Raw genomic sequence first — 25138 nt, forward strand, 5'->3', positions numbered from 1 at the left:
TATTTTCAAGTGAAATTCAAGTTTTACAATATCTTAAATTGTTAAATGAAAGTAGAAAACGCCCTACACTCCCAATGTTAAGAATGGCTTTCTATCTAATATTTCAGCATGGTAACAAAAGTGCATAATTTTTAACAAGTATAATTTCAAATATTGCAACGACTTTTTCCATTCTGAAATAGAACACAGTCATATTTTTCGTTACAACAAAAATATATTTTCAAATATTGTACTGGTATTTTATTTCCTTAATTTCATTCATCCTGAAGAAGTCTTACAATGAAGATGAAACATTGATGTACACATAACTTAGTTTCTTTTTTACATCTCTCTATCTCGTCGGAATACTATTTCCATTATTCTCATCACTATATATATATATATATATATATATATTAAATTGTAATTCAATGAATTTCAAAAAACTCTCATTGAAATGAAATGAAGTGGTTGAGTTTCATATCAAAGAATTTTTATTATTCTAAGCAAGACAAAGAATGTTTTAGAAAGTTTATCTCCTTAACCTATAGGGTTTCGATGTCTACCATCTCATCAGAGGAGTGAAAATATTAGCAAATAGTTATAAAGGTATGCACCCTATTTGCTAAAGTCAGTGAGACATGGAAAGTCAAAGTGAAAACATTATATTTATCAGAAGTTCTGACTTTAGCAAATAGGGTGCATACCTTTATAACTATTTGCTAATATTTTCACTCCTCTGATGAGATGGTAGACATCGAAACCCTATAGGTTAAGGAGATAAACTTTCTAAAACATTCTTTGTCTTGCTTAGAATAATAAAAATTCTTTGATATGAAACTCAACCACTTCATTTCATTTCAATGAGAGTTTTTTGAAATTCATTGAATTACAATTTAATTTATTTGTTCTATCTTGAATATCGAGCAATTCTCGTTTAGATGGGATAACTTATAGAATATTACTGCCAGTAATATTTTGTAAACCTACAATCTCACGTTTACATAACCACTGATTGTTAAATAAAAACTACTCCGAAGAGTATATATATATATATATATATATAAAGCAAAAAAAAAAAAACCCTCTGGAAATTGGAATTGAACCAAGGCAGTATATCTTCGATAAATAAAGTGCTCAATATTCTATTACAGAAAGCTGCACCAATAATAAATGATAATACAATGTCCTTAGCCATAACATTTTAGTACAACTTCATGATATCACCGATTAATGGAGGTGATGCAGGTTTAATCGGCTTGCTCCAAAGGAGGAAGTTCCATGGAGTATGAAATTCACAAGCGGTCCCCAGTCGCATGTATATCCTTGGTAGGGGAGATGACGATGTTAGGTTTTTGCAACTCTTGCAGAGGTGTCAACGTCCTACGTACAGCGCCTGGAATTCTCAAATTAGTCACCAATCTGGTACAGATCAGGCTTAATGTTGCTTAACTTCAGTGATCTCACGAGAACTGGTGCGTCAACGTGATCATGCCGTACTTATCACTGACTAGCCAAAAATATTTCAAACTACAAAGTCACAAAAAGTAATATCATGAAACTGCAATAATTTGTTAAGCTATTATTGATATATATATATTTTATTGTCTACTAATTCTGGTTTGGATCGTTTCCAATCTTCGTTCAATGTGGCCTCACTGTCCCGCTGAAGACTTACCTGCAAAGGGTGTTTATTCCAAAAGCTGTTCTTAACATGGGGAGGTTGAGGGTAATACCCCTAAAAAGCAACTCTTTGCAAGCAAGTCTTCAGTGAGACAACCAGATCACATTGACTAAACCTTCTATTTTCTTGCTTCAGGCAAGAACTGGCTGATGTAATTGCCACAATTACTTTAGGCCTAAGTACTTTTGAATCCGTTTGGATTCATCATCAGGGGTAGTCCACCAGACAGATTATGGATCATTTATAGAAGTGCGTTTTCAGACGGATTTGGAAGTATTTGCGCCTACAGTAACTTTGGCAACTACATCAGCCAGTTCTCACCTGAAGCAAGAAAATTACAAGTTAAGAAAGGATTCAAACCAGAATGAGTAGACATGAATTGTCTATGTTACTCCATAAGATATGCTTAAAAGAAAGAATACTGCCTTATATGTGTGTGTGTGTATATATATATATATATATGTATATATATATTTTATATGTATATGAGTATATGCTGAAGTGTGTATATTAATTTTCTCAATCCTTTTTTTTTTTTATTATTGTAATCCCAGTGTTTTTGCATGTTTTTTTAAAATCCAGATCTGCTTCCGTTGATTATCCATTTAGAAAGGGCTTGGGGGGTTCATACCCTTCCCAAAGGTATTAGTGCATAACTGAAAACAGTGTCGATCTGGTGAAGCTTTTGGGGATGATTAAAACAAACATGTGTGCATCCGTCACTCACCGCAACATTTAAAGTTTTTGTTTCTTACCTACAAACATATATATAAAAAAAAGAAAATTTGTTTTATAAAAAGAAGAGAGAATGTTGGAGGGAGGGGTGGAGATGGCGATTGTTGGGGGTGGGGATGAGGGCGGAAGAAACCCACTTCAAAATTTACAATTGCTACTTGTACATAAGAAATCATTTCTCGGTTGTGGGCTTCATTGGAACGTCGTTTTCATCATCGTCGTCGTCTTCATCATCATCTTCTTCATCGTCATCATCCTCCTCAACATCTGCAGACAAGACAACCCTCCGATTGCCTACACCACCTCCAGCAGAGCTTGTGGTGGAGGTGGCCTCCACCAACCGTCTGTCCTCTGTTCCATTTATACTACTGTTCTCCTCCAGGCGAACCTCCCTCTTGTCAGCCTCCATCATTACTTCGTCCTCGTGGTGATCGTCGTCGTCATCGTCATTGCGTTGGCACTGTAGCAATGCCAATGATGTGACGGGTTGTGTTGTTGGGGAGTCCGTCGACGAAGGAAGGCCCGGTTTCAGGACTGTCGAAGGCATCACCGTCTTCTCCTCATCTTCCTCCAAACCACTGTCCATCTCCATCAGCAACTGCCACTTATTGGACAGTGCTTTGGTCGAGATTGCCGACGATGCCCTGCCGGTGCCAAATGAATCTTTAGAGGATTTAACACTCCGCTGCGTCTCAAGCTGTCGCGAATCCCAACCCCGACCGTGCTTACTGCCAGATTTGTTATCTTGATGTAGAGGATGATATGGGTCACCGCTGCTGCCTCCTGTCGAAGTGGACCTTTTGGCTGTTTTTCTGCCATCTTTGTTATGGTTTTTAGACCAGTCCTTACCACTAAGACCACCACTCCGATGGTATCTTTTGTTATTATTACTGTTGTTGTTCCCGGTGCTTTGCGCATCTTCGCGGTCTCTCCGGCTGGTGGGGATGTTCTCCCCATCATCGTCCTCTTCATCCATTTCTTGGTCCTCCCCGGCCTCCATGGTGGACGCCAGGGATGAAGGACCCATGAGTTCGTTTATCTCGGTAGCAAGTCGTCGCCGGCGTTCACTTATCATTTCTTCGACCACTTTGCCAGTTTCCGCTAACCGGCTCTCCGTGGCCGGTGTATGAACTTTCGGCAGGTAAAAAACGCAGGGTTTCGTCTTTGTGCAGATAAAGTTCGTCAGTTTGCGGATTTCAGCCTCGCATTTTTCGTGGGTGGCCATCAACTCCATCTTCTGCTCAAGCAGGCGGATCCGGGCCTGCTTTTCGCGTCGATTTTGAAACAGCATCTCACGTTCCTTGCGGATCTCGTCCCTCTCCTGCTGGGCCTTCTCTTCCAGCTTCAGCTCGACTTGCTGGCGCTGGTCGTTTTTGTCCTGCTTATGCCTGGCCTCGTCTTTAAACTTCTGCAGTGTGCCCAGGAGCAGGCCGAACATGCGTTTATTACGGGCCATACCCCGTTCGTCTTTACCCTGGGCGTCCAGCATATCCTTCCGGGTAAGCGAGTCCCTCGAGGTGGCGACCACGGACGAAGGGACCGAAGGTTTACGCACCAACTCATCCCCGTCACCACTGTCCTGGGAGGATCGACTCGGACGGGGGCCGAGTCGACTCGCAATATTTCCTCTTTTCTTGCGTGTTGGCCCCTGATCGGCATCGTTACCCGACCATTTGCCAGCCACTTGGACACGTTTTCGGTTGTTGCCCCGATTGACGAGGGGCTCGCCCCCGGCATTCACGCCTCCTCGCTCATTAAACCCCAAAAGAATTCGCCTTTGTTGTCCGGACCTACCTAGTTCAGTTGGGTCTCGTCCTGTTAGCTTTTTGATGGTCTCGTCGACGTCTTTCAGGCTTTCTTTCGTCTTTTCTAACTCCTGTTGCAACGCGTTGAAGCCGCGTACCAAGGCTGCCATTGTTCGCTGTTGTCGTCGCCGACTGCTAAGTTGTTCGAATAAATTGTCCGCTGATAAAACAAAATCGCATCGTACTCCGCGTCTCGCGTTTCTAAACAATCAAACGTTAGAAATCAACACAAACGCAGTAGTAGGCGCCATTTTCTTTTTTTCTTTTTTTTTTTTTTTTTTTTACTACGGAGCCTCGCCCGGATGTAGCGGTCACGTGGCACACAAAAACTCTCGCGACAACGAGACAAACAAATCTATATATATATTTTTTTTTAAATCTATTTTAAATCTTTATAATTTTAAAGTTTTTACCTTTTTTTTTTACAAATAAAATTAAACATTTAATCGTAAAAAAAAAAAAAAATTATTTCTGATGAATAAATATAGAAAAGAAGAGAGAGAGAGAGAAAAACACACACACACACACACACACACAAAAACTATAGTCTGTGTGTATTCATAAAAATAGAAAATATCCTTTACGGAAATGAACGATTTTATACGAACTTAAATTTTTCTAAATGTTGCTAAAAAAAAAAATTGAATTGAATCATTATATACATATAATAATAATTTTTAAATATGTTTTTATGTTAAATAAAAATGTAGATTTAAAAAAATAATTAACAGATAAAAATTGTTTTCACTGTATTTTTTTTTCGCCAAATGTGATGACCATGTGTCTTGTCTTTTTCTTAGCATCATTTTGTAGTCCTATGTTTTTGTTGTTTTTTAAAAATTTCAGGATTTTTTTTTTTTATAATTATATCACAGATTATTTGGGCATCCATTAATTATCAAATTTGTACTTATAATTGATCCTTTTTTAAATTCCTAATTTTCGTAATTCGTTGAAGTAAGACGTGTACTTCGAAAACATGGCATTTGGCGCTTCTACACTATTGGGACGAGATTTTGTTGTCGATAAATAAAGTTTTCAGATAAAAAAAAACAAAAAACAATCGTATCAACTGATTTTTTTTTTCAATTCTAATAAATTACAATAATAGTTTCCAAATTATGCAATCGAAATACCTGAATATTCACTGAATTAAAAACTTTAATCGTGTTAGCAGTTAAAAAATGCCGCCATCTTGTTTAAATTAAAACGGAAAATTACCTCCCTTTTTAACTCTCCTATGTTTTGCAATCGTTTTCATCAAATTCTATCTTTTATTTTCTTAAATAAATAATTTTCTACCTTATCGATTTTCGTAATTTTTGGATATGATCATCTTAAAAATACGAGGAATACGTAGATGCCATTGTTTTCATGTGAAAGTCAGTTTTACGCTTTCCGAAATTTCGTCCTAATAGTGCAGAAGCGCCCATTCTCTCTCTCTCTCTCTCTCTCTCTCTCTCTCTCTCTCTTAATAAGTATATACATTATTTACAAAAAAAAAATTAAAATTAAATATATAAATCATTTAAATAAAAACAAAGCGGCATTCGGTCGTTCATAATTTTCCAGTTAAAATGCAGGTTATAAACGAGTTATCACCATTCCTTAGCTAGCCTCTTGTTTATAAAGATAACAACTATATTTTTCGGACTAGTTTTCATTCTCGCGTTACTTGCGAAAACAGGTTTAATGACATTTTGGGGTCAATTCCAATTTCAGTCACGTAAATTATATAAGGTTTTGGCATTAGTCTGCTGGTCTCGTCTGATAGTCATAGAATTTGGCCCGGTTTATGGTTCAGGCTCGACCGGCAGTCACCGGATTAAGCCGAGCAAAATAACAGATGCAGACGAATTTCGAAACAAACAAGCCAGAAAAAATAGAAATACAATAAATAAAAAATATATAAATTTACTGTAAATTTACTGAATACATTTTTATTTTTTTCAATAAAACTTACATTTTGTATTTTTTATTGACTTTTTATTATTTTTTTTTGCAATTTTTTATCAACAAAAGTTGGGTTTTTTTTTTCCCAGAAAAGATCAATGTTTTTTAACCATAAATTGTTAGGTGAAAGTACAGTTTTTTTCCAAGAATACTTACATTTTTAGGGTTTTTTTTTTTTAAGGAAATTGAAGCAAACGTTTTTTTTTCTAAACATAAATTGTTTTTGTTTTTTTTTAAAAAAAGATGAATGATTTCATGAAAACCATAAATTGCTAGGTGAAAGTACAGAAAAGTTTTTTTTTCAAGAAAATTTACAAATTATTTTTGCCTACAAATGTCAAAAAAATAAACACAAAAAATACCCCTATCACCAAAAAAATAATTAAAGAATTACATTTTATATACAAAAAAAAAAAACGAACCAAAAAATGTCGCTTTTTAGCGTTTCCACATTTGGACAATGCTAAATCCTGAGATCCGAGTCAAATTCTGCAAAAGTACCAAGTAGTTTTTATTTGTTTTCTTGTATTTTTTTTTTTTTCGTTTTCATCACAAATAATGCACTGTGCCACTTTGATGTAGGGGGCTACTATCTAGGGCATAAATTTCAAGGATACTATGTAGGGAGTTGAGCAGCAAGATGTCTGTTCACATTACACTTGAACTTCTGCATGTCAGTACAGTCAGGGAAACAGGAATCCAGAAGGGAATTCCAAAGTTAAGCAGTTTTTAGGAAGAAACTATTAGAGCAGAAGGTCTTCTAGCATCTGGGGATCTCTATTGTATAGAGCTGGGATTTTGCTACGTGTTGGATGTTTTGGTGGTATTTACGTCGAGTGAAACAGTTGAACAGATAAAAACCTAATGCCCCCTCCCCCGTACCAATTTTTCAAACTTATTTTAGCAACCTTTTTTTCCTGTTATAAATTAAAGAATAAAAGTAAAATAACATGCAAACATTAAACTAAAGCAAGTTTTATTGCACAAATGAAAAATATGCCCGAAAAATATAGTCGTGATCTTCATAAAGACGCCAAGAAAAAGAATAGCTAAGAAAGAACAGTAACTCCGTCAGAATTTTCTAGTTCAAGAACAAGCTCTGATCCCCATCTAGTATCAATTGAAATGAATGGCTCTCATCTCATCTCATATTTTGACAAGCTCCTGAGCTTGACTATTACTCCTGATCTGAAACGGAACATGCACATCAAATCTGTTGCCAAGGTCCCTGGAAAAATGGGGGGATCCTTCTATTGATCCAGTAGATATCTGACTGCTGATGCAATTCTCTAAATAATAGTGTCTTACTTAAGGGGGCAGTTTATCAGGAGTTTGTTTATGTTGGACTTGAAGATGTCCAAGTTGTAGTCAGATGGGAAACAGGCAAGCGGCAGAGAGTTCCACTGGCGTGCAGTTCTAAGAAAGAAGCTCTGTCCATGGAATCTACGTTTGGATTTAGGCATAGTTAAAGAGTCGGGAAAATTATTGACAGTAGTATCAGCCAGACGGGTGTTTCTCGTGAAAGATTGGCGAAGGGGGCGAGGGATTGGAGCTCAGACGAGCACCTGCCATGGAAATAACGCTAAAACAAAGACAGGCTCGCAACGTCTCTTCTGTGGGAGATACGCCCTAAAATGGAGTACTGTTTCCGCATCTGGGCAGGAGCTGCTCGGAGCAACCTCTCTTATCGCGACAAACGTAGAAAATTTTTAGGGATATATTTCTTATTTTTTTCTTCTTCTTTTATCCTCTTCTTCCTTTCTCTTAAATTTGCATACTGCTGCTGATATTGTGGGTCACATGACTAATTTCTGCTTGTTGATCGATCTGCGCATTACCGCGCTTTGTAATAAATTTCAAAGCTGAACTGTGCAGTTCAGAATTGAGTGCAGTACAGAATTGAGTTTGGCACGGCACGGAGTAGAATTGAGAATGGAGTTCAATTAGAATTGGGACTGGTATGGAATGGATATTCGAAATGCATTGACGTACTATCTTTTCTCTGTCTAAACAGGACGTTAAAATGCTGAAGTGACTTACAATAATAGTTTCCACATTATGCAATCGAAATACCTGAATATTCACTGAATTATATATATATATATATATAAAAACTTTAATCGTGTCAGCAGTTAAAAAATGCCGCCATCTTGTTTAAATTAAAACGGAAAATTACCTCCCTTTTTAACTCTCCTATGTCTTACGATCGTTTTCATCAAATTCTATTTTTTATTTTCTTTAATAAATAATTTTCTACCTGATCGATTTTCGTAATTTTTGGATATAATCATCTTAAAAATACGAGGAATACGTAGATGCCATTGTTTTCATGTGAAATTCAGTTTTACGATTTCCGAAATTTCGTCCTAATAGTGCAGAAGCGCCCATTCTCTCTCTCTCTCTCTCTCTCTCTCTCTCTCTCTCTTTTTATAACTTGGCCTTTTGGTCAAGATCAAAGTGTAGTATCTGTTCTTCAGATGCGGCATTTCATTTTCTTGTTCTCTTTCGGTGGAGAAGGAATCCTTCACGACTGAGACAATTTTTATTTTTGTACCTTTTCTCCACGTTAAAAAACGACCCTGGTGTCTAACTCTGTCCCGTGGGGAGGCATAGTAAATAGGTATATTATTTACAAAAAATAAATAAATAAATAAAAATTAAATATATAAATTATATAAATAAAAACAAAGCGGCATTCAGTCGTTCATAATTTTCCAGTTAAAATGCAGGTTATAAACGAGTTATCACCATTCCTTAGCTAGCCTCTTGTTTATAAAGATAACAACTATATTTTTCGGACTAGTTTTCATTCTCGCGTTACTTGCGAAAACAGGTTTAATGACATTTTGGGGTCAATTCCAATTTCAGTCACGTAAATTATATAAGGTTTTGGCATTAGTCTGCTGGTCTCGTCTGATAGTCATAGAATTTGGCCCGTTTATGGTTCAGGCTCGACCGGCAGTCACCGGATTAAGCCGAGCAAAATAACAGACGCAGACGAATTTCAAAACAAACAAGCCGGAAAAAATAGAAATACAATAAATAAAAATTCTGTAAATTTACTGAATATATTTTAATTTTTTTCAATAAAACTTACATTTTGTATTTTTTATTTAGTTTTTATTATTTTTTTGCAATTTTTTATCAACAAAAGTTGGGGGGTTTTTTCCAGAAAAGATCAATGTTTTTTAACCATAAATTGTTAGGTGAAAGTACAGTTTTTTTTCTAAGAATACTTACATTTTCAGGGTTTTTTTTTTTAAGGAAATTGAAGCAAACGTTTTTTTTCTAAACATAAATTGTTTGTTTTTTTTATAAAAAAAGATGAATGATTTCATGAAAACCATAAATTGCTAGGTGAAAGTACAGAAAAGTTTTTTTTTCAAGAAAATTTACAAATTATTTTTGTCTACAAATGTAAAAAAAAATAAACACAAAAAATACCCCTATCACCAAAAAATAATTAAAGAATCACATGTTATATACAAAAAAAACAAGCCAAAAAATGTCGCTTTTTAGCGTTTCCACATTTGGACAATGCTGCTCAGCTAAATTGACGGAAAATTCCTGAGATCTGTATCAAATTCTGCAAAAATACCAAGTAGTTTTTTTTTTTTGTTTTCTTGTATTTTTTTTTTTTTTTTTCGTTTTCATCACAAATAAGGCACGGTGTCACTTTGATGTAGGGGGCTACTATCTGGAGTATAAATTTCAAGGATACTATGTAGGGAGTTGAGCAGCAAGATGTCTGTTCACATTACACTTGAACTTCTGCATGTCAGTACAGTCAGGGAAACAGGAATCCAGAAGGGAATTCCAAAGTTAAGCAGTTTTTAGGAAGAAACTATTAGAGCAGAAGGTCTTCTAGCATCTGGGGATCTCTATTGTATAGAGCTGGGATTTTGCTACTTCTTGGATTTTTTTGGTGGTATTTACGTCGAGTGAAACAGTTGAACAGATAAAAACCTAATGCCCCCTCCCCCGTACCAATTTTTCAACCTTTTTTTAGCAACTTTTTTTCCTGCTATAAATTAAAGAATAAAAGTGAAATAACATGCAAACATTAAATTAAAGCAAGTTTTATTGTACAAATGAAAAATACGCCCGAAAAATATAGTCGTGATCTTCATAAAGACGCCAAGAAAAAGAATAGCTAAGAAAGAACAGTAACTCCATCAGAATTTTCTAGTTCAAGAACAAGCTCTGATCCCCATCTAGTATCAATTGAAATGAATGGCTCTCATCTTGGGGAGGCCTCATATTTTGACAAGCTCCTGGGCTTGACCATTACTCCTGATCTGAAACGGAACATGCACATCAAATCTGTTGCCAAGGTCCCTGGAAAAATGGGGGGGATCCTTCTATTGATCCAGTAGATATCTGACTGCTGATGCAATTCTCTACCTATATAAGAGCCACTACTGTCAGTAATTTTCCCCACTCTTTATCTGTGCCTAAATCAAAACGTAGATTCCATGAACAAAGCTTCTTTCTTAGAAGCCCACGCCTGTGGAACTCTCTTCCGTTTGCCTGTTTCCCACCTGACTACAAGTTGGATGTCTTCAAGTCCAACATAAACAAATTCCTGATAAACCGCCCCCTTAAGTAAGACACTTCATCAAATCTCCAATACTAACTATTACTACAATATTATCCCATTGATTACTGTACATGCAATAACCTTATCTCCGAGTGGCATCCAGTTTTGATAAGTGGTGACTTCCATGTAAAAAAAAAAAAGAAAAAAAAGAGCCAGGTATGTCCAAGGATGGAGTACTGTTCCTACATCTGGGCAGGAGCTGCTATAAAGACCTTATCCTGTCTTAACAGAGTTAAAAATTGACTTTGTAGCCTAGTGGGTGGGTGGGGGGGATGCCCTTTTCTCTTCCCTGCAACCTCTTTCTTACAGAAGAGACATTGCGAGCCTATCTCCGCTTTATCATTATTTTCATGGCAACTGCTTTTCTGAGTTCAAATCTATGGTACCCCCTAGCCAAACTTACACGAAAAACACTCGTCTAGTTGAAAACACTATCAATAATTTCCCCCACTCTTTATCTGTGTCTACACCCAAACGTAGATTCCATGAACAAAGATTCTTTCTTAGAACTGCACGCCTGTGAAACTGTCTTCCATTTTCCTGTTTTCCAGCTGACTACAATTTGGTCATCTTCAAGTCCAACGTAAAAAAATTCCCACTACTTATGTTTATAATCACGTTGACTAATGGGTACCTATTAACAATTATCCTTGAGTGGCCTCTGGGCCTTGATAAGCGGTGACTCCTGTGTAAAAATAAAAACAAATAATAATCAATTTTTTCATCTTCAAGTCCAATGTAAACAAGTTCTTGATGAGCTGTTCCTCTTAAGTAATCCAACTTCCACAATTTCCACTACAAACAATTACTATGGCATTGTCACATTGACCACTGTACACTTATTAACCCTTATCCTCGAGTAGCCTCTGGCCTTGATAAATGGTGACTCCTATGTAAAAAAAAAAAACAACATTGAGAGTTTTTCTTGGCCTGAAGGCCAAGATCACAGTGTAGTATCTGTTCTGATGCTACCCTTCACCTTTTCTGTTCTCGGTCAGTGGAGGAGAAATCCTTCATGACTGAGACAATTTTTATTTTTGTTCCTGTCCAAAGTGCTCCTTTTTGGGGAGTTGGATTTTCCTCACATTAAAAACTGACCTTGTGTCTAACTCTGCCCTCGTGGGGAGGCAAGTAAATAGGAACATATCTGAGCCTAAACCTAAACGTAGATTCCATGAACAAGGATTCTTTCTTAGAACTGCACGCCTGTGGAACTTTCTTCCTTTTGTCTGCTTTCCAGCTGACTGCAATTTGGTCATCTTCAAGTCCAACGTAAACAAGTTCTTGATGAGCAGTCCCCTTAAGTAATCCAGTTTACCAAATTTCCACTACTTGACTAATGTACATGCATTAACCCTTATCCTCGAGTGGCCCCCGGGCCTTGCTAAGTTGTAACTCATTTGTAAAAAAAAAAAAAGAAAAAAAAAAGGAAAATCCTTTATCCTGTCACAAAGGGATGACTTTTTTTATTGTTTGTTTCTGTGCACACTAAATGACATCACAAAGGGATGACGTCATCGATTGTTTGTTTCTGGGCACACTAAATTACATCACAAAGGGATGACGTCATCGATTGTTTGTTTCTGGGCACACCAACCTTAACCTGACATATTATCATGCAAGTCTGAACATGCTTTTTTTTTTTTACATAGGCGTCACCACTTATCAAGGCTGAGAGGCCACTCAAGGATAAGGGTTAAACAGTATAATCAATAGTAATGGAAGTTCGGTAAATTTGTTAACTGAAGTGTGCGCGAGCCTTTCCTAGTCTCACACAAAAACACGCGTTCACATTTCAAGCTATATTACTTGTCATATACATATGCGCACACAAACATACGTGCCCACGTCCACACACATACATATATTCACGTTCGCGTACATACACTCACATTCACGTGTATATACACACACGCTAACGAACACACATGTACTCACACACGCGCACACATACGCACACATGGACGACGTCGCTTCCTTTCAATGGAAATCCACACATGCGCAAAAGACCACCAGAAGCAAGTATAAAAGAAAGAGCAATAAGCGGCTTCTTCCTTTTAGGACCAGCTTTCGAGCTGTACGGTCTATGGACCAACACCGTGCCTTTTCGGCATGCGCACGCACGCGCGTACCTCACACCACCTGCTATTATGTGAGACAAAAAGCCAACAGACAGTGTGTACACTTTATACGCTTTCTCTCTCCATAACCTGGATTGACTTTCTCACTCTATCTCCCCTTCGTTTTGGTCCATCAACACAGACATGTGCATGACTCTCTACTGAGCTTAACCCACTCTTTCTACAGCCCAGCTTGCCACTTTGCGTTTCTCTATTGCATTCCCCTTTCCTTCCACGCGCGTAGTTGTCAACGGCCGAATGAACACGTGTACACCCAAGACTTTCATTTCTCAACAGAAAATAAACGACATGTTTATTTTATTCCAGCATTTGAGTTCTTTGTTTCCTTCATTCAATTCGTTTCATTATTTTTTCTTGTAGCGAGTTAGGGTATTTATATATCCTGGTCTGCAACAAGTGGAATGGCTCATCAGAAACTTGTTCACGTTGAACTTGAAGACAACCATATTATAGACAGCTGGAAAGCAGGAAAACGGAAGACAATTCGGCAGGCGTGCAGTTCTAAAAAAGAAGCTTTGGTCATGGAATCTATGTTTAGGTTTAGGCTCAGATAAAGAATGGGGGGAATTATTGATAGTGTTTTCAGCTAGACGAGTGTTTCTTGTGAAAGTTTGGCGAGGGGGAACCATAGATTGAAGCTCAGTCGAACACTTTCCATGAAAATAATGATAAAGCAGAGACAAACTTGCAACATCTCTTCTGTGAGAAAGAGGTTGCAGGGAATAGAAAAGGACATTTCCTGCGAGGTTACGAAGTCTATTTTGAACTCTATCAAGGCAGGATAAGTCCTTTCTAGACGCTCCTGCCCAGATGCGGCAACAGTACTCCATCCTTGGACGTACCTGGCTCTTATATAGATGGAGAATTGCATCAGCAATTGTTGTTTTAGAATGAAACTGTCGTCTGAAGAAATTAGTTGCTCTTAACGGTAATTCACAACAAAACGAATGCAAACCTATGAATATTTAAAAAAGAATGAATAAAAAAAACCTATGAATTCTTTTTTGACAATTGGTAGAGAGATTTCATGTGAACTGACGTGACAAAGAATGAACGCTGCACAAAGTTGCATCAGCAGTGAGATATCTACTGGATCGATAGAAGGATCCAACCATTTTTCCAGCGGCCTCGGCAACAGATTTGATGTACGTATTCCATTTAAGATCAGGAGTAAAGGTCAAGCCCAGAAGCTTGTCAAAACTTGCCTCCCCGAGACGAGAGCCATTCATTTTAATTGATGCCAGATGGGGATCAGAACGTTGATGATGTAAAGATAGGAGCTTGGTTTTAGATGCATTGAAAGTAACCATCCACTCCTTAAAGACTGGTTTCTTTTCTGGAAAGCAACATTTATGACGTCATCTGGCGAGGACTTGTGCTTTTAACCGACCACCTGTCCGAAACATTAGCATCTCCAGTGTTTCGGCAACAGACTTGATGTACGTATTCCATTTAAGATCAGGAGTAAAGGTCAAGCCCAGAAGCTTGTCAAAATTTGCCTCCCCGAGACGAGAGCCATTCATTTTAATTGATGCTAGATGATGTAAAGATAAAAGCTTGGTTTTAGATGCATTAAAAGTAACCAGCCACTCCTTTCCCCATTGTACAATGTGATGAAGATCAGAGGAGAGATAATCGGAGAGAACTTGGTCATTTACTGTCTTAGATGTGCTACCATAGATGGTAGTGTTATCAGCAAAAATGTCTACGAATGATGTAAGGATATGTGCAATCCTTTATTTGTTTAGGAATCAGATTTCTTTTTTTTTTTTTTTACATGGGGTTCACCACTTATCAAGGCCCGAAGGCCACTCAGGGATAAGGGTTATTGCGTGTACAGTAATCAATGAGACAGTATTGTAGTACTCCTGCAGTATTGGGTGTCTTACTTAAGGGGGCAGTTTGTCAGGAGTTTGGTTATGTTGGACTTGAAGATGTCCAATTGTAGTTAGGTGGGAAACAGGCAAGCGACAGAGAGTTCCACTGGCGTGCAGTTCTAAGAAAGAAGCTACGTTTGGATGTAGGCACAGATAAAGAGTGGGGAAAATTATTGACAGTAGTTTCAGCCAGACGGGTGTTTCTCGTGAAAGATTGGCGAGAGGGAACGAGGGATTGGAGCTCAGACGAGCACCTGCCATGGAAATAACGCTAAAACAAAGACAGGCTCGCAACGTCTCTTCTGTGGGAGATACGCCCTAAAATGGAGTACTGTTTCCGCATCTGGGCAGGAGCTGCTCGGAGCAACCTCTCTTATCTCGACAAACGTAGAAAATTTTTAGAGATATATTTCTTATTTTTTCTTCTTCTTTTATCCTCTTCTTCCTTTCTCTTAAATTTGCATACTGCTGCTGATATTGTGGATCACATGACTAATTTCTGCTTGTTGATCGATCTGCGCATTACCGCACTTTGTAATAAATTTCAAAGCTGAACTTTGCAGTTCAGAATTGAGTGTGGTACAGAATTGAGTTTGGCACGGCACGGAGTAGAATTGAGAATGGAGTTCGGAAAGGCATTGAATTGAGTTCGGAATGAAACTGCATTCAATTAGAATTGGGACTGGTATGGAATTGACATTCGAAATGCATTGACGTACTATCTTTTCTCTGTCTAAACAGGACGTTAAAATGCTGAAGTGACTCATCTAAGTTACCTTTTTTTTTTTTTTTTTTTTTTTTTACACGATGGTCACCACTTATCAAGGCCCGGAAGCCTTGCGAAGTTAAAATGTTGAAGTGATTGCGTCTAAGTTATTTGCCGTATTTGTATCTTGTAGAGAAAAATCTACTTCAAGGGAAACCAAGAAATCTGTCGAGGACTTGTAGTTAAATATGTCGGAAAAATACCAGCTTGAAAGAGAGAACACAGAGTTCAACAAGCGTGCAGTTCTAAGAAAGAAGCTTTGTTCATGGAATCCGTGTTTTGATTTAGGCACAGATATAGAGTGGGGGAAATTTTTCACAGTGGATTCAGCTAGACGGGTGTTTTTCATGAAAATACCAGCTTGAAAGAGAGAACACACATATAGGAAATATTCTCACAAGAAAAGATTGAGTAAAATGTGTCTATCTAGATATTTTCTTCTAATTGAAGGAGATTGAATAAAAAATATCTGTTAAATGTTTTTGACTCCTGATGAGGAGTATGACACCAATGATTTCGACGATCGTTTTTATAACCACACGTCATGGTGAGCAACCAATGAAAAGCTTCCAAAGCTACAATAAAAATTGTCAAATTTTGGATTCAATCAGTTCGTTGCCATCTTTGTTTATTTTTTTTTGCTTTTTTTTTACACGGTGGTCACCACTTATCAAGGCCCGGAAGCCACTCAGGGATAAGGGTTATTGCAAGTACATTACGTTAGTGTGGAGATTTGATGAAGTGTTTACTTAAGGGGGCGGTTCATTAGGAATTTGTTAACGTTGGACTTGAAGACATCCAAGTTGTAGTCAGGTGGGAAGCAGGCAGACGGAACAGAGTTCCACAGGCGTGCAGTTCTAAGAAAGAAGCCTTGTTCATGAAATCTACGTTTTGATTTAGGCACAGATAAAGAGTTTTTCACAGTGGATTCAGCTAGATGGGTGTTTTTTGTGAAGGATTGGCGGGGGGGGGGACCAGAGATCGGAGTTCAGACGAGCACCTGCCATCGAAATAACACAGATATAGAGTGGGGGAAATTTTTCACAGTGGATTCAGCTAGACGGGTGTTTTTCGTGAAAGATTGGCGAGGGAGGACCAGAGTTTGGAGCTCAGACGAGCACCTGCCATGTTACTGTCAATTACGCTCAGGATCATATTGCACTGCTTCTTCACCGCCATCTTTGTTCAACATAATGTCTCAACACTTAGCACTATCTCTAGTTATTTTCTTCTAAGGCCTGAAGAAAATAACAACATCTCAAGCTGCAGTTTTTCTAAGTCAAAAGAAAAGAATATTTCTATTCAGTCTCGTAATGTGAAGGTCGTGAGTTCGATCCTCACGTGGAGAATATTTCTATTCTGACTGGACTCAAAGAAGAAACGAGGAAGTTTTTTTTTTTCACCAGAGTTCTTGCCTTTTCAGAGAACATTAAAATATGAAGAACTGTTTTTTTTGAGGGGAAAAAAAGGAAATAAATTCTTCGCAAAAAGAACGCTCTAGGAACATTATTTCAGATAATAAATTAACTTTGTCTGCTAATATGTGTATAAATGTGTATGTGTGAGTATGTGTGTGTTTATGAGAGTATGTGTGTGTGAATATGTGTTTGTGTGAGTATGTATGTGTTTGTGAGAGTATGTGTGTGTGAATATGTGTTTGTGTGAGTATGTGTGTGTGTGAATATGTGTTTATGTGAGTATGTGTGTGTGTGAATATGTTTGTGTGAGTATGTGTGTGTGTGAATATATGTTTGTGTGAGTATGTATGTGTATGAATATGTGTTTATGTGAGTATGTCTGTGTGAATATGTGTTTGTGTGAATGTGTGAGTGTGTGAGTATGTGTGTGTTTGTGAGAGTATGTGTCTGTGTGAATATGTGCTTGTGAGACTATGTGTGCATGTGAATATGTGTTTGTGTGAGTATGTGCGTGTGTGAATATGTGTGTGCGAGTGTGTATGTATGTGGGCATGAGTATATGTGTGTGAGTGTGTGTTAAGTGCATGTGCGAGTATGTGTGTGTTTGTGAGAGTATGTGTGTGTGAATATGTGTTTGTGTGAGTATGTGTGTGTGAATATGTGTTTATGTGAGTATGTGTGTGTGTGAATATGTTTGTGTGAGTATGTGTGTGTGTGAATATGTGTTTGTGTGAGTATGTATGTGTATGAATATGTGTTTATGTGAGTATGTCTGTGTGAATATGTGTTTGTGTATGTGTGTGCATATGTGTGAATGTGTGAGTGTGTGAGTATCTGTGTGTTTGTGAGAGTATGTGTCTGTGTGAATATGTGCTTGTGAGACTATGTGTGCATGTGAATATGTGTTTGTGTGAGTATGTGCGTGTGTGAATATGTGTGTGCGAGTGTGTATGTATGTGGGCATGAGTATATGTGTGTGAGTGTGTGTTAAGTGCATGTGCGAGTATGTGTGTGTTTGTGAGAGTATGTGTGTGTGAATATGTGTTTGTGTGAGTATGTGTGTGTGAATATGTGTTTATGTGAGTATGTGTGTGTGTGAATATGTTTGTGTGAGTATGTGTGTGTGTGAATATGTGTTTGTGTGAGTATGTATGTGTATGAATATGTGTTTATGTGAGTATGTCTGTGTGAATATGTGTTTGTGTATGTGTGTGCATATGTGTGAATGTGTGAGTGTGTGAGTATCTGTGTGTTTGTGAGAGTATGTGTCTGTGTGAATATGTGCTTGTGAGACTATGTGTACATGTGAATATGTGTTTGTGTGAGTATGTGCGTGTGTGAATATGTGTGTGTGTGTGTGTGTGTCAGTGTGGAAGAAAAAGTGCTATGACTTTGTACTCTTTTCTCACTGTCCCCACTCCTCTGCCGACCTGAACACGTTGGACTACTTCGTTTGTTACATATGTCGAGAACATCACCAACATGACCTCCCACAACACCAAAGGATGCCTGATCACCGCCATCCGCTGAGTATTTTCCGAGCTCCCACCAACGCTTGTGGAAAAGGCATGCTCCCAGTTCTGCACCCATATCAAGGAGGTGTAGTGTTGGTTTCTTTTAGGGCGACAATTTTATCGTTCCACCCTATATATACAGCGCAAAAACTCTTTCATATTGTCATCGGCTCATCAAAATCAAAACATATAAACATATTAATTTAATATTTTTTATTCATGTTTACCCCTAACAAGGCATATCGCCACTTGGTCGCTACTAGGGGCTACTATTTGTGACCATGCCTAGGAAAGATTAACTGTTCCGTCTGCCTGCTTCCCACCTGACTACAACTTGGATGTCTTCAAGTCCAACGTTAACAAATTCCTAATCAACCGTCCCCTTAAGTAAACACTTCATCAAATCTCCACACAAACGTACTGTACTTGCAATAACCCTTATCCCTGAGTGGCTTCCGGGCCTTGATAAGTGGTGACCACCGTGTAAAAAAAAAAAAAAGATGTTGGTTTACATTACATTTAAACTTCTGCATATCAGTACAGTCAGGGAAGCAGGTAGCAGGAAGGGAGTTCCAAAGTCTACCTGTTTGAGTCAAGAAACTATTAGAGTAGAAAGCCTTCTGGCATTTAGGGACCTCAAAAGTGAAGGGGTGTGATTTTGCTGCTAAGCAGGTTTGTTGGGGATGTGTATGTTGAGGGGACACAAGTGCAACAAGTTCATCAGAGCACATTCCATTAAAATATTTGTAAAACAGGAACAGTGACGCAACATTGCGGTGATGGGACAGGGGTTGGAGCTTAGTTGACAAAGTGGGACCTGAAATATATGTAACATTTCTTACAAGGTTTTGGGATACTATGTAGGGAGTTGAGCAGCAAGATCTCTGTACACATTACTCTTGAACTTTTGCATATCAGTACAGGCAGGAAAGCAGGAGCTGAAAGGGAATTCCAAAGTCTAGCTGCTCAAGAGAAGAAGCTATTTGAGTAGAAGGCATCTAGGGAGCTTAACAGTCTAGGGGTTGGATTTTGCTGCTTCTCAGGCGAATTTACTTTGAGGGGTATTCGTGGGATAATAAAAAGGGAAGTAACTCCTAGTCCATCCAACGCTCTGATCCCCATCTGGCATCAATTGGGATGGATGGCTCTCGTCTGGGTGAGGCTCCGTGTTTTGACAAGCTTCTGGGTTTGACCTTTACTCCTGATCTGAAATGGAACACGTACATCAAGTCTGTTGCCAAGGTCGCTGGAAAGATGGTGGGATCCTTCTACCGCTCCAGAAGATATCTCACTACTGATGCAATTCTCTATCTATATAAAAGCCAAGTACGTCCAAGGATGGAATACTGTTGCCATATCTGGGCAGGAGCTGCTAAAAACAGCCTGTCCTGCCTTGACAGAGTACAAAATAGACTTCGTGGCTTAGTGGGGGATGCCCTTTTCTCTACCCTGCAACATCTCTCTCACAGAAGAGACGTTGCGAGCCTATCCTTGTTTTATCGTTATTTCCATGGCAGGTGCTCGTCTGAACTCCAATCTCTGGTCCCCCCTCGCCAATCTTTCACGAAAAACACCCGTCTAGCTGAATCCACTGTGAAAAATTTCCCCCACTCTATATCTGTGCCTAAATCAAAACGCGGATTCCATGAACAAAGCTTCTTTCTTAGAACTGCACGCCTGTGGAACTCTGTTGCGTTTGCCTGCTTCCCACCGGACTACAACTTGGATGTCTTCAAGTCCAATGTTAACAAATTCCTAATGAACCGCCCCCTTAAGTAAACACTTCATCAAATCTCCACACTAACGTAATGTACTTGCAATAACCCTTATCCCTGAGTGGCTTCCGGGCCTTGATAAGTGGTGATCACTGTGTAAAAAAAAAAAAACTCAATTATATAACAATATATTGAAATATTGGCAATAGTTACATCCCCTTGAAATTCTCCAGTGTTTTTTTTTTAAGCCAAACATTTTATTTTTGTTAATTTCCATCCAAAAATGCTTTTTTCAATATTTTTTTTTTCTCTCATCGTTTTTCATCATTTTTGGATATATTCATTACTGTAACATGACTTTTGAGTAGAGACTGTTGGTTTGCCTTGAAATTCAATATTAAAATATATCATAGTTGCCATCTATAGCAACACTTCAAAGTCCGTAAACGACTAAGTTCTCTCTGATTCTCTCTCCTCTGATCTTGAACATGTGTTGTAATGGGGAAAGAGGTGGCTGGTTAATTTTAATGCATCTAAAACCCATCTTCTATCTTTACATCATCAACGCAGTGATCCCCGTCTGGCATCAATCGAAATGAATGACTCTTATCTAGAGGAGGCTCCATGTTTTGAAAAACTTCTAGATCTGACCTTTACTCCTGATCTGAGATAGAACATGTACATCAAATCTGTTGCCAAAGCTGCTGGAAAAATGTTAGGATCGTACAGTACATAAGCTAGTGGGGGGACGCCCTTTTCTTTTCCCTGCAACCTCTTTCCCACAGAAGAGACGTTGCGAGCCTGTCTCTACTTTATCGTTATTTTCATGGCAAGTACTTGTCTGAGCTCCAATCTATGTCCCCCTCGCAAAAATAAAACAAAATTAGCAAGAAAAGGTCGACATGACAACAACAAATAAGATCAATAATTTCCCCCACTCTTTATCTGTGCCTAAACCTAAACATAGATTCCATGAACAAAGTTTCTTTCTTAGAACTGCACATCTGTGGAACTCTGCTTTCCAACTACAATATGATTGTCTTCAAGTCCAACATAAACAAATTCTTGATGAGCCATCCACTTAAGTAATCCAATTTACCAAATTTCCACTACTAACGATTACTACAATATTGTCCCATTGACTACTATACATTCCTCAAGCCTTATCCTCGAGTTGCCTCCGGGCCTTGATAAGTGGGAAGCCTATGAAAAAAAAAATATAGCGAGTTTAATTATGTAAAATTGAGTATTCTAAAGCAATAATTAAAAAAAAAAAAATGCATGTATTAATAAAATAGATTTTCGAAATTAAATTTAACAATTTAAAATTTTTTGCGGAATCCCTGGACTGTACTTGTGGAACCCAAAGGTTCTGTAAAACTCTGGTCGAAATGCACTGCACTGGAGTAACGTTACTTGGTGATGTCACAGAATAAAGTACAATGGCCACAGTTATTATGATGATACTTATGTAAAAGCCAACACTTGCTACAAACACAGGCAGGAACTACTTCTCACGACTCGAGATTTGAAATCCATTTTCTCCCTGGCTTGTCCAATCACAAGCCAGCTCTCAATCACGTGACAGGGTATATAAAAGGCGAAATCTGAAACCATTAATCCTTTTTGATCCTGACCCTACTGGGCAGCGGACATTAGCCTAGAGCGAAAGCCCCAGCCAGAATGTGAGTACTACAAGCTAATTTGGCTGTCTTCAAACTCACATTTGTTTCCATGTGTGATACCCAAACGAACATTCTTTGTCATGCATGACTATACACCGATGTGCGCGCACACACACGCACACACACACACACACACACCCACCCACCCACCCACACATCTACTCTTTCTTACCACGAACATTCTTTGTCATGCTAAAGACTATACACACATCTACTTTTTCTTACCACGGACATTCATTTGACTACACACCAACACCCACACACACACACACACACACACACATCTACTTTTTCTTACCACGAACATTTTTTGTCATGCTAAAGACTATACACCGACACACACCGACACACACACACACACACGCATGTACTCTTTATTACCATGAACATTTTTTGTCATGCTAAAGACTATACACCGACACACACACACACACACACACACACACACACACACGCATCTACTCTTTCTTACCACGAACATTCTTTGTCATGCTAAAGACAATACCCCGACACACACATACACACACTGACACACACACACACTCACTCTTTCTTACCGCTATCAAACGCACACTCCTACATACATATATACACTGAACACCTGTTTCTTTCTTTCTCCTTCAACAGGCCTGACCTATGTCGAATTGTCGAATATCTAATCTTCGTCTCCACACAAGGAACTCTTCACGACTGCTATAAAAACACATGTGCGTACGAACACTGAACTCTCATACTAACCCGTTTCTCTCTTGTACGCAAAGATAACATTTATGTAAAATTGAGTATTCTAAAGCAATAATTAAAAAAAAAAAAATGCATGTATTAATAAAATAGATTTTCGAAATTAAATTTAACAATTTAAAATTTTTTGCGGAATCCCTGGACTGTACTTGTGGAACCCAAAGGTTCTGTAAAACTCTGGTCGAAATGCACTGCACTGGAGTAACGTTACTTGGTGATGTCACAGAATAAAGTACAATGGCCACAGTTATTATGATGATACTTATGTAAAAGCCAACACTTGCTACAAACACAGGCAGGAACTACTTCTCATGACTCGAGATTTGAAATCCATTTTCTCCTTGGCTTGTCCAATCACAAGCCAGCTCTCAATCACGTGACAGGGTATATAAAAGGCGAAATCTGAAACCATTAATCCTTTTTGATCCTGACCCTACTGGACATTAGCCTAGAGCGAAAGCCCCAGCCAGAATGTGAGTACTACAAGCTAATTTAGCTGTCTTCAAACTCACATTTGTTTCCATGTGCGATACCCAAACGAACATTCTTTGTCATGCATGACTATACACCGATGTGCGCGCACACACACGCACACACACACACGCACACCCACCCACACAAACACACACACATCTACTCTTTCTTACCACGAACATTCTTTGTCATGCTAAAGACTATACACACATCTACTTTTTCTTACCACGGACATTCATTTGACTACACACCGACACCCCCCCCCCCCACACACACACATCTACTTTTTCTTACCACGAACATTTTTTGTCATGCTAAAGACTATACACCGACACACCGACACACACACACACGCATGTACTCTTTATTACCACGAACATTTTTTGTCATGCTAAAGACTATACACCGACACACACACACACACACACACACACGCATCTACTCTTTCTTACCACAAACATTCTTTGTCATGCTAAAGACAATACCCCGACACACACATACACACACTGACACACACACACACACACTCACTCTTTCTTACCGCTATCAAACGCACACTCCTACATACATATATACACTGAACACCTGTTTCTTTGTTTCTCCTTTAACAGGCCTGACCTATGTCGAATTGTCGGATATCTAATCTTCGTCTCCACACAAGGAACTTTTCACGACTGCTATAAAAACACATGAGCGTATGAACACTGAACTCTCATCCTAACCCGTTTCTCTCTTGTATGCAAAGATAACATGCTACTAACAAAGATAACAAATAAAGTTGTTTATCAAATGTTAAAATGAGACTTTCTTTGTCTTCTCCCTGGCTTGTCCAATCACAAGCCAGCTCTCAATCATGTGACAGAGTATATAAAAGGTGAAATTCTGAAACCATTAATTCTCTTCCTCGCTGCTCTGCCCGGAGCACACATCACTGCGGGGATTTGGCCCCTGGCCGAACGTGAGTACTACAAGCTAACAATAGCTCTCTTCTAACTACCATTCATTTATTTTTTTATTACATTTTCACCCCAAACAAGGCACATTGCCACTTTGTTGTAGGGGGCTACTATCGGGGACATAAGCATCAGGGGTACTGTGTAGGAAGTTGGGCAGCAAGATGTCAGTTCACATTGCACTTGAACTTCTGCATGTCAGTGCAGTCGGGGAAGCAGGGACTCGGAAGGGAATTATAAAGTCTAGCTGTTCTGGGGAAGAAGCTACTGGAGTAGAAGGCTCTCTTGTATCTACGGATCTCTACTGTGAAGGGGTGAGATTTAGCTGCTTGTCGGGTTTGTCGAGGGTATTTACGTCGAGGTGGCACAAGTGATTGCAGTTCGTCAGAGCATTCTCCATTAAAGTACTTGTAGAACAAGCAGAGGGATGCAACATTTCGTCGATGGGACAGAGGCTGAAGTTTAGCTGACAGTTCAGGACCTATCAGATTGGCGACTCTCTTTTGAACCTTGTCTAGGAGCAAGAAACTAGTGGCAGATGCACCAGCCCAAATATGACATCAATACTCCATACATTAATCCTCTTTCCCGCTGGTCTACCCAACAGCACACCTGATCCAACAATGACTCTCTTTTAACTCCTATTCATTTCCACGTGCTGTACCCAAACGAACATTCTTGCTAAAAAACATACAACTCACACTCATCCACGACAACACAATATACGACATAATCACGTTGACACACCGGTTCCCGTCAGATCACCGAGGTTAAGCAACATTGAGCCTGGTCATTACTAAAATGGGTGACCAATTTGGGAAGTCCAGGTGCTGTATGTACGAGGACGTCAACACCTTCCTGCAAACAGTTGAAAAACCCTAACATCGTCATCTCCCCTAACGAGGATATACATGCGACTGGGGACCGCTTGTGAATTTCATACTCCCATGAAACTTCCTCCTTCAGAGGAAGCTGGTTAAACCCTTTCATTGTCTTCATTATAAATTAAACTTATTTTCTGTTTCAATTCTCAAAGGAATCGTTGTTGGATCTATAAAAGTAGTCTGAAAATTACTGTATTTTTTTTTTCTTACATTT

The 25138-nt window shown here is 38.7% G+C and overlaps 1 protein-coding gene and 1 pseudogene across 1 annotated transcript; one reads left to right on the plus strand and one right to left on the minus strand.

Moving 5' to 3' along the window:
• Positions 1–1025: 1025 nt before the first annotated feature.
• On the minus strand, positions 1026–4540 carry LOC145270882 (uncharacterized). The gene has a single exon (XM_080126436.1). The coding sequence runs from the start codon at positions 4311–4313 to the stop codon at positions 2571–2573; it is 1743 nt and encodes a 580-aa protein (XP_079982562.1). The 5' UTR covers positions 4314–4540; the 3' UTR covers positions 1026–2570.
• A 20220-nt stretch (positions 4541–24760) lies between these two features.
• On the plus strand, positions 24761–24879 carry LOC145272042 (5S ribosomal RNA; annotated as a pseudogene).
• The last annotated feature ends 259 nt before the right edge of the window (positions 24880–25138 follow it).

Source organism: Euprymna scolopes, chromosome 46 (genome assembly GCF_053919585.1).
Source record: "Euprymna scolopes isolate OS-2025 chromosome 46, ASM5391958v1, whole genome shotgun sequence".
Taxonomy (NCBI): Eukaryota; Metazoa; Mollusca; class Cephalopoda; order Sepiida; family Sepiolidae; genus Euprymna; species Euprymna scolopes.